The sequence below is a fragment of the Pteronotus mesoamericanus genome, unplaced genomic scaffold, assembly GCF_021234165.1.
Source record: "Pteronotus mesoamericanus isolate MK-2021 breed Mesoamerican mustached bat unplaced genomic scaffold, CSHL_Meso_final contig_221, whole genome shotgun sequence".
NCBI lineage: Eukaryota > Metazoa > Chordata > Mammalia > Chiroptera > Mormoopidae > Pteronotus > Pteronotus mesoamericanus.
Window position 1 is genome coordinate 7261759 of NW_026555092.1, and position 12967 is coordinate 7274725.

Consider the following 12967-nt stretch of genomic DNA (forward strand, 5'->3'; position numbering starts at 1 on the left):
CAACTTTATCAACTGTGATTTAATTAAGGTCAATGTTTTCCTAAATAAGCTCCTTTATCCAGATAGAATCATTGTAGGCCAGAGAATAACAATGGACCATGGAAACGATTCAAGTGTCATGGAGAAGCTAGTGAGCTCTACAAGGATGTATTTCTAGCTAGGGACCAATAGCATACGAACTTTATCTTTTTAAAAAAGTTGGGGAGGGCATAGTCAAAAGAGAAACTTTAGAATGAAGAGACATGTATTGCATGAGAAAAAAACAGCACACTAGAGAGGAAAAAGAGAATTTTTAAACCATCTTGTGCTGGCCACATGGTTACTCTGTTGTTAGTTTATCCCCATCTTGAGTGTTTGCAATTCTAATGTCCTTTTTTAAAACCACCGGTTGGCCTGAGTTTTCTACCAAAAGTGTACCAAAACTGTTATTTATAAGGCTTTTGGGGGCAGGGGGCCAGGGAATGTTTTCCTTTTTGGTAATTTTTGTTCTTTCTTCATTTCTTTCCTTTTTTGGCTGAAGAATGGGCTACTGCTGCTTGATTTGTCATCTTTATGTGCTGTTTACATATGGCTTTTACAAAAGAAGCCATTACCACATCTGATTTATCTTTTATTGCAAGTGCCCATTTAAAAGCATTTGTTTTAACTTGACAAATTAAAAAATCGTGGACAACAGTGTGGTGATTGCTAGGGGTGGGGGGTATAAGGGCACTAAATGAAAAAAATAAAAAAATAAAGATTCAATTTTAAAAAATCACTTGGTTAATGTTCCTAGTGATTATTATACAACCAGGGGAAACATTTATTATTAATTTTTCAAAATAGGAATACTACTACAAATAATGATATGCTTTGTTTTTAGAGCTTTTCCCAAAGGCATTTAAAGCCATTCTTTGCTGACTTGCCATGTTTTGTTAAAGATTGTAGAAACAAAGCACTCGCAAATAACTGATCTTATCAGGATTGGGTTGTACATTTTTTAGTTTGCATGTTGCAGACCATTTGGGGGTGTTATTTAAATACATCATTAATAATTTAAGTGACCGTAATATTTATTGTTTACTTTAGTTAAGAACCAGGAGCTGGACTCTTCTGCTGGGTGTCTTCCTTCTGTGCTAAGATAACCTCGATTCCTGCTGGTTCTGTGGGCATTTGCAGTGCAAAGCATTTCTTACTGGGTTTGCAAAACAAGGGTAATGTGCTCTGTGGGTGTCTGTGTGTCTGTGCACACCCCTCCCCTTCAATCCCACTGTCACCTTCTGCTCACTTCCTTTTTCTTATCAAAAGTCATTTTTAAAAATTATGCGAATCTCATTAAGAAGTCTAACGGATCCCCAAATCCCCTTTTTTCTGAGGTATATGCATTTCAGTGGGCCACAAAGTCATTGCAAAGATAATGGAGACATTACAAGGCCAGTCCTAACTCAAGTTTACTTGCTAGAATGGCAAAATAAAATGAAGAGAATGTGTAAACCAGTGGTAGTTTAATAGACGTGATGGATTTAGGTTGCGTTGTGTAAGCGACTATAGAGGTGGTATGCTAAATCTCTGATTCTTTTTTGCAAAAGTCAGTAAGTTTCAGGAAACAAAATCTGTGCGTAGTAACAGAAAGGTAGATATGCTTTGGGTTTAGAAACAATAAATCTATTAAGCTTTAAAAGGATTGTAAATTTTGTGACTAATCAGAAATATTCTCCCTATTTTCTTCCTTAACAGACAGTATGTATCTCAAAACCATTAAACATGGCCTACCTAGTGTTCTTCACAAGGATCTTGGAAGGGAATACTTATTAAATAGCCTCATAGTGCACCTATTTTAATTCTTATTTTCTGTCACAATTATTTTCTTCAAAATTCTGCCTGGTGATATTCTATAAAATATAATGGGAACCTGGTAGAACTTGTTATAAGCTGAAAGGAAGTCCAGCTTTAGTTAAATCTGTAGGCTCCACCCACTTTGTGTACTCAAGAAACACTTCCATGTAGGGACTAGATGTCTTAATTGCTTTGGTTCGTGTTTCTTTGCAAAAGTAATATTTTAAGAAATTTAGTACAAAGGTAAATAATATTTAGTATTTGCTTAGCACTTCATTTTGAGCACGGTACACAATTAACCCTCATAATAGTCATATCAAGTAGATAGTTATGTTCTTGCTTTATATAATAAAATTGAGCCCTGGCTAGTGTGGCTCAGTGGATTGAGCACCGACCTGTGAACCAAAGGGTTGCTGGTTCAATTGCCAGTCAGGGCACATGCTGGGTTGCAGGCCAGGTCCCCAGGAGGGGGTGCTCAAGAGGAAACTCCACATTAATGTTCCTCTCCCTCCCTTCCCCTCTCTAAAAATAAATAGATAAAATCTTTAAAAAATAAATAAATAAAATTGAGTCTCCAAGAGGTTCAGAGACCTGCCCTAAAAAAGTAGCTTTTACCTTGGCTGACGTGACTCAGTTGGTTGGAGCATTGTCCTATAAAGCGAAAGATCATGGTTTCAAATCCCAGTCAGAACACATGTCTAGGTTCTGGTTCTGTCCCTGGTCGAGGTATGTACAAGAGAGGCAACCAATCAATATTTCTCTCTCACATCCACATTTCTCTCCCTCCCTGCTCTCTCTCTAAAATCAATAAGCATGTTCTTGGGTGAGGATTTTAAAAAAAAGAAAAAGTAGCTTTTAAGTTAAAGAAGTGGAGTTAGACCCCAGGTCTTTGATGTTTCAGTCCAGTGACATTCTCTAATTATCCCACAGCTGTCTCCTAAGTCATTTAGTCTCCATATGAAAACTTGGTGGAAGTTACAGAGCGTGAATTAAGAAGTTTGGAATTTGTGAAGCCCTAATGATTTATAAAATTAGGTATTAAAAATTACCCTCTAAGATCTGGAAGCCACTAATGAATTGATTTTTTAATACTGGACTCCTTTTATCTTTCCTTAAACCCCTCAGGCTGAGTCAGGCAGAATCTTCCAGAACCTGAAATAGGATCTCTTTCAGTCGTTAGGAACCAGAGATGAGAATGAGAAATGAGGCCGTGCCTGTTACTGAAACAGAAGGTCTCAGGGCTTTTGTTTGGCCATAGAGAAAATCTGGTTCCAGTATTAAAGTCACTCAATAAAAAAAAAAATTGAACTTTTAAAAAGAAAATAGTAGTTTTCTTTGTATATTTATTGGGGCCATTTAGATAGATCAGGATTTAAATTCCTATTCATTAAACCAAGCCTCAAGCACAAGGTCAGAAGAAAATTAAGTTGGTATCCAAAAGCAAACAAACCAAAAATACCATCATCAAACCAAATGACATTTTGTAACTCTAATAATTATTTGTTCTTCATCAAAGAAAGTATTTGTGGTATTTTCTGCTTGAGCCCCTAAGTATATTTATGTGACTGTGAAACTCTCATTGATTGGAATAGAGGGTTTCAGACTATTAAAGTTGGTATTGGTACAATGAGGTATTGCCAAAGTGTTTACACAGTTTAGTGAAAGAATCTGTATTTTGATTTGGTTGGACTATGAAAGTTTGTTTTGTGATCATTTGTGTTTTCTACTTCTCAGTTTAGGCAATTTGATAAAATAAAATGTTCCTTTAGTATGTTAATGGCCCTCCCTTAAACTTTGCCTTGTGTTGGCCCTGGCCAAATAGCTCAGTTGGTTAGAGCATTGTCCCTGATCCTCCAAGGGTGTGGGTTTGATCCCTGGTGAGGGCACATACAAGAACCAACCCCTCTGCCCCAGCTGGGCGGCTCGGTCGATTGGCGCATCGTCCCATACACCAGCAGATTGCAGGTTTCATTCCCAGTTGGGACACATCTGTGAGGCGGTGGATCGATATTTCTCTTACACATCAATGCTTCTCTCTCTCGCTATCTCTTTTTCTCTCTTTCTTCCTCTCTAAAATCAATGAACTTGTGCTCGAGTATTTTAAAAAATGAACCATATTTATTAACTTGTTCATAATGTATGTTTAAACATGCATATGTATGCAGATAAAGCTTTCACAGGTGTTCTAAAGATAGATCTTTGAAAACATTGAGTGGAATATGAGAGAAAACATTTTTGAAAACTTAAACACGTAGTGATTCCAAGGACCTCATTAAACATTAGCTTTATAACCAACATGACTGTTTCCTTCCTTCAAAGTTTTTATCTCAGCTGTCTAATTCTGCTCGTGGTAGACTCAATAACATTGCTGACTTGTTTATTTCAGTGCTTAGTGTAACATTATAATACCTGAGAATGCACCAAAAAAAAAAAAAAAAGGACACTGTAATTAAGCGTAAAGACTAGCTCTGGTAAAAGCTGGCCTTTTCCCAGGGTTCTACCATTACCACAACCACCACATAGCCCTGAGTTTATTATGTAAGTGTATTTACCTGCCATCTGTATATATCATTGTCAGTATCTTCATTCAACTAAATCTAAGTACACTGGAGATTGGATCACTTCTTTCATTCATTATCCCAAAAATCACCTAAAAATTCTCTCTTCTGAGACGGCAAGTAAACAACTGTCTATTGAACTTGGTCAGTTCATTCTGATGTTTCATACTTGATTTTAATAAAACAAGATCTTAGCCTAAGGTACAGGGCACTCAGCCGAGAGAGAGAGAGAGAGGGGGAGAGAGAGAGAGAGAGAGAGACAGAGACAGAGAGAGACAGAGAGAGACAGAGAGAGACAGAGAGAAATAGAAATCATAAATCATTCTGACGTTAATTATGATATTGTTGATCTATATCACTAATCTAGAATTATTCTTCAGATCAAGTTTGGGGGTACTTTGATCTTTAATATTTTAAATTCCTAGTTGCTATCATGACTCTACCAGGAGAGTGATAATTTTCTTTGAGTCACTTCACTGTTGCAGAGGGAGATATCTAATAAGAAAACTTACTTAGGAATTAAATTACAGTTACAACCATAATTTTATTCACATTCCTGCGCTCTCTAAATCAGAAAACATTAAACACAATATAGATTGTTTACCTGTCTTCAGGTTTTTATAGATCATTTCATTATGAAACCAGATACAAAAGCTTGCATAAAAAAATAATAACATTTTTATTTTAAAAAGTAATGCGTGTTTATTTTAGGAAGGTTAGGAAGTACAGAGGAACACAAACTATTTGGAATCCTATCACTAGTGACATTTTAGTGTACCCTAAGGTCTTTCCCATGTGTGTAATTATATACGTAAGAAAATACAATTTTTAAATGGATAAGAAATAAAACAGCACATTTTCAAGAGGAGGGTTTGGTCTTCGAATTAAGCATTTGTACCTGTTTCCTAATTCCAACATCGAATCATCGTCCCGAGATGAAAGTATTTCCCTGTAGTCACATGGCAGTGTTGGCAGGGTTTCTGCTATTGTCCTCTTGGTTCTTATCGGCCTGCCCAAGATTTTAATATAGAGATAGAAAGAGATGAGACAATAGCAGGTTCTTGTCTTCCTTTAAAAAAAAAAAGATTTTATTTATTTATTTTTAGACCAAGGGAAAAGGAAGGAGAGAGTGAGAGAAACATCGTGTGCCTGACTGCAACCCAGGCATGTGCCCTGACCGAGGGGAGTCCCTTTATTTTGCGGGATGATGCCCAACCAACTGAGCCAACACCGGTCAGCTCTTGTCTTCCTTTTAACAGAGAAAGGATTTGTTTTTGTATTGTTCGCAGAGGTAATGTTGGTCTTTACTAAGCATGAACAAGTGATCAAATGTGTGGGGTGGAAATTACTACCTGGACCTTCCAGAAAAAAGAAAAAAAAAAATTATACGCCTCTTGGTTATATAGCAAAATTTTAGAAAGATTTTCAGGATTTACTTTTATTGTGACTTTAGAGGAAGAGGAAGAGAGAAGAGGGAGAAACACTGATCTGAGAGAGGGGCATTGATCAGTTGCCTCCTTTTTGCGCCCTGACTGAGGATCAAACCCACAGCTTCCTGGTATATGGGGTGATGCTCCAACCAACTGAGCCACTGGCCAGGGCATAACTGTGTTTCTTTTCATTGTCTCTCTAAATATATATAAACCCCTCACTTCAAAAATAACCTGAAAAGAAAAATACTCTGGATTGCATTTAACGAAATGGCAGCAAAGTACCTGTAAAACACCCATATTCTGCTCTTAATATCTGAAATCTCTAAGGAAAGAGATTTCAGATTTGTAATTTGTAATTCCCCAAATCCCACACACACTGTATATATATAGTTTGATAATCCTGAGACATAACCCTTTGAATACATAGTTCTCAAGAGAATTCCTTTAGGAAAAAAAATCTGTTTCAACCACCCCCTCTCCCCCGCCCCAATGCTGAATTAGCTGTAAAATAGCTGGAACTATTGACTTTTTAAGTAAAATTGAGATTTTTCCATCAAATTGTTTTCCTGCTCAAGTAAATGTTTGTCTAACATTCTTCCTTCTCATATCCTTGAAACCAGCTAGAAGGACTTGTAGTGCTTTATACAAGCAGCTGGTCTTAACTATAGTAGTATTTTCTTCTCATAGATTCCCCTATCAGTCCAGACAAGCAACATCTGAATTAACACCTTTGAATCTCATTAAGTCTCGATTTTGTCTGTCACTGTGGATGATTCAGATTCAGTCATATATTTATTCATATCCCTGAGAAGTTCCCTTTAAAGCTTGCAGGCAATCTGGTACATGCAGCTGTGCAGTCTTATATAATCCAGTGGTCCTTGGTGGTGGCCAAAGGCAAAGGCACAAATTGTCAGTTAAAATTTCTCACTGATGTTGTATTGCACATTTTGAGTGGCTCATGTCATAGAGATTTTATACCTTCTTTTTACCTCAGTCTTTTTTTCTGGCTTTCTGCCTTTCTCCTTACATTTAAAAGAACAGTGTGGGTCACTAATATCAGACTCTGCTAAGAAGACTTTGGACAGTCTTTGTACTTACCAAAAAGTATACCAAAAGTATAGTCAGGTTTGGTGGACATGTCCTTTGGTCCTACTTGAAATATCGATGCTTTCTCTTGCCATGGAAAGAAATGGGCTTTAGAACCAGAGACTGACTTGAATTGAAATCCTGGCTTCATCACTTACTAGTTATAAGTTGCTTAATCTCTTCATTTCTTTATCTGTAAAATAAAGATAGTGACTTACCTCATAGTGAGGTGAGAAATTAAATGAGGAAATGTATTAAAGTGACTAGCACAGTACCTTGCACATGGTGAACATGTAATAATGTTAGTTTTCCTCTTATTTTACTGATGTAGGCGATAACATGCTGGACTAGACAATGGGTCTGGTCAAGTGAGCCACTTTTTATGTTCTTTCTAAACATCCTTTTCAGTTTTTGACTAGGACAGGGCAAAGCAGAAGTTGTCAATTCACCTGGATGGAGTATACTTGCAACAAGTTTTTACTGAACATCTGTTATGTGTCAAAACTGTACAAGAGAGCACATAATAACATCGTAAGTGCTTATCCCCTAAGGAGCTCTTAGTCTAATGGAAAAGACTGATGACTAAATCAATGATAGGGTACAGTGGGAACAAGAGAAATGTTATCTAAACAGACTTTAGGCAGCCAGGGGAAAGCTTTTAGAAGAAGTGACCCTTGAGCTGAATGTGGATTTCCAGGCAGAAGGAACAATATTACAATACTTATAAAGGCACAGAGGCAAGAGAAAGCTTGGTCTGTTCTAGGAACTACAAATAGCTTTGAATTAATGGAGAGAAGGATATGTGTGGAAGCGCGGCAGGGTGCAACTAGAGAGAGACGTAGGAGTCATATTTTTTTAAAGATTTATATTTATTTATTTTTAGAGAGGGGAAAGGGAGGGAGGGAGGGAAGGAAACATTGATATGAGAGACAAACATCAATCAGTTGCCTCTTGCACAGCCCCAACTGGACACAGGCCCTAACCAGGAATTGAACCAGCAACCTTTCAGTTCACAGGCCAGCGCTCAATCCATTGAACCAGACCGGCCAGGGCAGAGGTAGGAGTCATAATTTCAAGTATTTTTTGTGTCTTACTAAAGGGTCTGGACTTGAACCAGAAGGCAACGAAGAACCACTGAAGCAAATTGGATTTTTCAATGTTTCATTTTAGAATAAACACTTTAGCAGCAGAATAGAGATTGCATTCAAGGAAGGTTTGAGATAGGAAAGAAGGAAAAAAGAAGAACTGTTAGGGTATGAGTCATAAACTGGGTGAGGCATTGTAAGAGCCTGAATGAAGATAGCAAATGTAGAGTAGAAACAACAGATACATAAGGAAGATATTAAAGTGGAAGAAATGACTTGACATAATCTGTAGGAGGTGGCGGGTGAGTGTAAGGAAGGCATTGATCATGCTTCTTGGGACTCTGGCACGGAAGTCTGGGTGAATGATGGTGCCACTTACCAATGTACCAAATGATGGAGGAGGTTGGGGTGACGGGTCCAGACAGCAGCAGAGATGAGTTTTATTTGGGGCATATTGCATTCCATATGCCTGGGATGATGTCCAGTAAGTAGTTGGCTGTGTTATCTAAGAGAGCTGGACAACAGAGCCAGCTGGAGAGGTTGATTTGACTGTATGTGAGAGAGCTGTAAGTGGTAATTTAACCCAGTTGTTACCAGTTTTCGTTTATTTCCAAAGACTAACACATATTAGGTGATCAGTAAATATTTGTTGAATTGATAGTACTGTGGCTACAGCTTTTGCCCTTGGTCTCCTCTGTACATGCTTTGAAAAGAATGATTGATCAATCTAATTTTACTCAGCAGTAGACAACATTGGGCCAGGTGGCGCTGGCCTGAACAATGTTTAATTCACAAATGGCTTCTTGATGACAGACTACCCTTACCATTTAAGTAGACTGGTACAAAATTGTCTCTTACTTGATTATCTTAGGTATTTTCCTGGTTATTAATCAGCTTTCTTTGATGAAGTTCCTTTCCATGCGAATAGGTTTGGGTATGCTATTCACAGAGCTAGCATATAGCAATTTAAGAAAGCGTATTTGTTTATTACCAGTTCAGCTATTTTTGGATATCTCTACATCAGCTTGTCTAACCCAAAAGAAATGGTGATATAAGTGCCCTAGGAAGTACAAGTTCAGCCCTGACTTGCGTGGCTCAGTGGATTGAGCACCAGCCTGCAAACTGAAAGGTCACTGGTTTGATTCCGTCGGGGCACGTGTCTGGGTTGCTTACCAGGTCCCCAGTCGGGGGTGTGCTAGAGGCAACCAACTAATTTCTTTCTCCTTCTCTCTGTCTCCCTCCTTTCTCCTCTCTCTGAAAATAAAATTAAAAAAAGAAAAAAAAAAGTACAAGTTCAAGTTCATTCTAGTGGTCCCGCACCATAGCATATTATAGGTGCTCATATAATGTTGATTGAAGTAAGTGAATCTATATGGTACTTTAAAATTTACAGAATGCTTTCTTATAGGTTATTGTACTTGATCTTCAGAACCCTATGAGTCAAACCAAGTATTATTCTCATTTTAAGTATGAGGAAATTCATATGCCCTTAGCAAGAATATTTTATGTATCTCTGATACATCTGCAGACAGAGAGTTTCTATTGTCATTTCTCAATTCCATCTTTTATGTCCTAAGTAATGTTTATAACCAGTCAATGAAAGACCTGCCTCGTGTGATGCTCCCAACTGTTTCAAGGTGGCTTAGAAGAAAAGCTGGCCTCAAGTTCTTGAATGTGCTGCATCTTTTCTTGCCTTGATAGAACACTGTTTTTTATTTGTCACAGGTAGGCTGGTTTACAAGTAAAGGGGCAGCAGTGATTTTTTAAAATATAATATATATAACATGATTTGAGTACTAAAATGTGTAAGCTGGTCCAAATGTATGTCATTTACTTCAGGAACACCTTTTTAAAAGAGTCCCTGTCTGTTATTAAGTTCCTATGTGATATGTCGTATGCAATTTGACCTCACCAAAATTTCAGGCCTAAGTGGCATATTTACAGCTTTCTGGTGAGCACTTGCATGTGTAACTTTTCATTACATTTGGCTTCTGTTAGATTGTTCCTTTTCAAATGGCTCATTTCTTTTCCCTGCAAGTGTGAATTGCTTCTCTTCTTCCACCTTCAACACCTTTCCCTAAAGGTTAGGAATAGGTCCATCTGCTGTGACAATTTCTCCTCATCCACATTCTCTTGGAAGTACTTGTTTTAGATCTGTTTTCCCTGTGATATGAGGCATTTAGCCAAAGAGGGAACTCTGTGTTTCCAGGATTCATTTCCTTCAGGGGTTGGAGATGTTACTCATTCATCTGTGAAGAAATGACCTCAGCTGCTGGGTCATTTTTATTCTGTTTACAAATATGTGTTTGACTAGTTTTGATATAACATTTAATTCCATGGCAATGATTAGATTAAGTCTGTGCTGGATGAGCTCAACTTCTATATCCCTATCAACCAAAGTGTAGATTTTAGCTTCTGCATTAGGTGCTAGTATGATGATACATATGTCTTAGATACATGAAATGTTTTTCAACCTGATCAACCTCCTCAAGAATGTTTTGATTGACTCACATACATTGTATTGTGCCCTGTGTATAGCAATGAGTTGGGTATTTAGGAATGGCAAAGGAACTGCTTTTATGTATGAAGAGTATGTTATAAAGGAAAGACCATAGTAGTACAAAGTGCTTGGTTCTGAGCAAAGGACATCAAAATTACCTCTCAGATTAACAGAGTTCTAGAAGCATGACCAGAATGAAGTCCGAACTTGCTTAAGCTGCTTACTTAATTCTTCTTTTGACTACTTCAGGAGCTAAGATTATTGGTTTATATTTGCACTAATATTTTTGAGGCCTCTTAAAAAATCATTGTCAATTCTTAGAGTTCACTATATTCCCCACTTATTCCTAATCATCTTGCTTTTGTATGTGTTCATTTATTTGTAGAATATAAATGGCATTCGCACAGAGGAGGCGGCTGCCGTGACAAAGGGGCCATCTACCAGCCCTGACTCTGAATGGGAGGGCCCCAAGCATTCAGTAATTCCTAGTAAGAGCCAAATGACCACCCCGTCGGAGTCTCCACAAAGCTTTGATTTTGGCTCCCTCTCCATAAGCAGCAAGGAGACAGAAGAGAAGGAGCAGGGGGAAGCTGACTATCTTGATATTAAGGAAATGTCAAGAGGCTCAAGTGGGGACTGTATAGGAGTGGAGGAACAGGCCAGTGCCTTAAAGTTCTCAGTATCACCAGCTTCCTCTCAGCTGCAACTTGGTGAAAAAGAGGCAAAGAGTAGTGAAGAACATGTTACACCAGGAGAGCCACTTGGGAAGCAAAATGGATCATTTCTTGACTCTTGTGTGGGTACCCAGTTCCCCACCCTCATTCGAAGTTTCCAGGTAGTAACTAATTCAGCGATGCAGGTCTAACGACTCGCGCTGCGCGAGGGCCAGAATCCACTCTGTGGAGGAGGTGGTGGTGGTGGTGAGGGGAGCAGCCTCTCTGCTTTTTTCAAAATCACAGAATAAAATTGCAGCCCTTGATTACTATACAGAAGTTTAGCCAGAGGAATCAACTCCATGGCTTCAAAATGCTTTTTCCCCTGGTGACTTAACAAGACTCTCAGGGGTAAACTCTGGCTGTTTACCTTTACAAAGCTCGTATGTGTTTCTCTTCCTTGGTCAAGTATGGACAATCGTAAAGAGATGAGTTTCTGAGACTTACATGATGAAGAGCCTACAGTGCTCTGAGACTGCTCAAAAAATTAAAATACTCTTAATTAGAAGGAGTAACTGATTTTATTATGAGATTTCAGCATCCCCCCCAAATTATTTCTGTATTGCAACCACACAGTACAGCTCACCACTCCCACTGACCCCACTCCCAGGGGCCTCCGTGATCGCAGGCGCTAATCTCCTACGCTAAGGTGGATGGCCACTTAACTTTATCACAATCCGTTGGTAGTTTTAGGGTGGTTTATAGTCTTGGGGAAGGTGAACTGATGGATAAGTAGCCTTTGATATTCCACTAATACTCATTCTTCTGAAATTCTGAGATTAATCACCAGGTGGTGGTAGAACTGATTTTTTTCCCCCCAGTTTTCCAAATACTGTTTCTTCTCAATCACTCCAAAGTGAATGTCTGACATTGATTTGAAAGAAGTTAATGAATTCAGGGTAATGCATTTCAATGCCACTGCTGTTTCATGTACCATTTGAACCTGAGAAACTATAGCTGATTTTCTGAATGGTACAGGCAGAAGGACAAACAAAAAAATCTGCTATTTGGCAAATGGTTTTATATTAAAATTCTGAAGGTCAGTCTGAAGTGTTTTATATCACCAATCATAATTGTCTGATCGTATAGCTTTCCATTAAGCATATGGAAGTGATTACAGTAATGCTGTTCTTTAATATCTCTCATGATTTGACACCTTGTCAGAGCTACTTTGAGGTAGTGTCCAAATCTTGGGCAGAGATTGAACTAGCCCTTTGCCTGATTAGAATTATCACTTTGATCAGATCAATGTCAGAAAATTAGTTCTTCACAGCCTTCAGAAGATTCCGGTAACTGTTTCTTTACTGCTTCACAGCCTCCCCTGGTGAAGACTCAGACCGTCACCATCTCAGATACTGCCAATGCTGTGAAAAGTGAAATCCCAACCAAAGACGTCCCTATTGTCCACACCGAGACCAAGACCATCACCTATGAGGCTGCTCAGGTAGGACACGGTTTAGTGTTTCAGAACCAAAGACTGGATTGTGTTTAAAAACAATAAATAACCTTTTTTTTTCCACAGGGTATCTAATTATTTTCTCCAAATAATGCAAGGCTTTCCTGGGGCCATTCTTTTTAGAAGAGACCACTGATCTAAGAATGCCCCAAAGCAGTGGTCCCCAAACTTGTTGGCACCGTTTGGACTCAGGGGGAGGGGAGGAGAGGAGACAGCAGGAGGCGGAGCTCAGGTGGCAGACTCCCCTTCCTAGCTCCTGGCTCACTTCCTGCTGTGTGGCCTGGTTCTTAAAAGGCCTCTGACCAGTACAGGTGGCCCGGT

At 38.6% G+C, this 12967-nt stretch overlaps 1 protein-coding gene across 6 annotated transcripts in view; it reads left to right on the plus strand.

Annotated features, from left to right (window-relative positions):
- The window catches only part of EPB41 (erythrocyte membrane protein band 4.1), a 163967-nt gene that overhangs the window by 138459 nt on the left and 12541 nt on the right, over window positions 1-12967 (plus strand). For 5 of the 6 annotated variants that reach the window (XM_054571861.1, XM_054571862.1, XM_054571863.1 and 2 more), the window contains one exon: window positions 12506-12634. In XM_054571861.1, coding sequence (XP_054427836.1) covers window positions 12506-12634 — 129 coding nt within the window. Of the gene's footprint in view, window positions 1-10862; window positions 11313-12505; window positions 12635-12967 lie in introns of all 6 variants that reach the window. The other variant, XM_054571860.1, reaches the window with a different exon arrangement.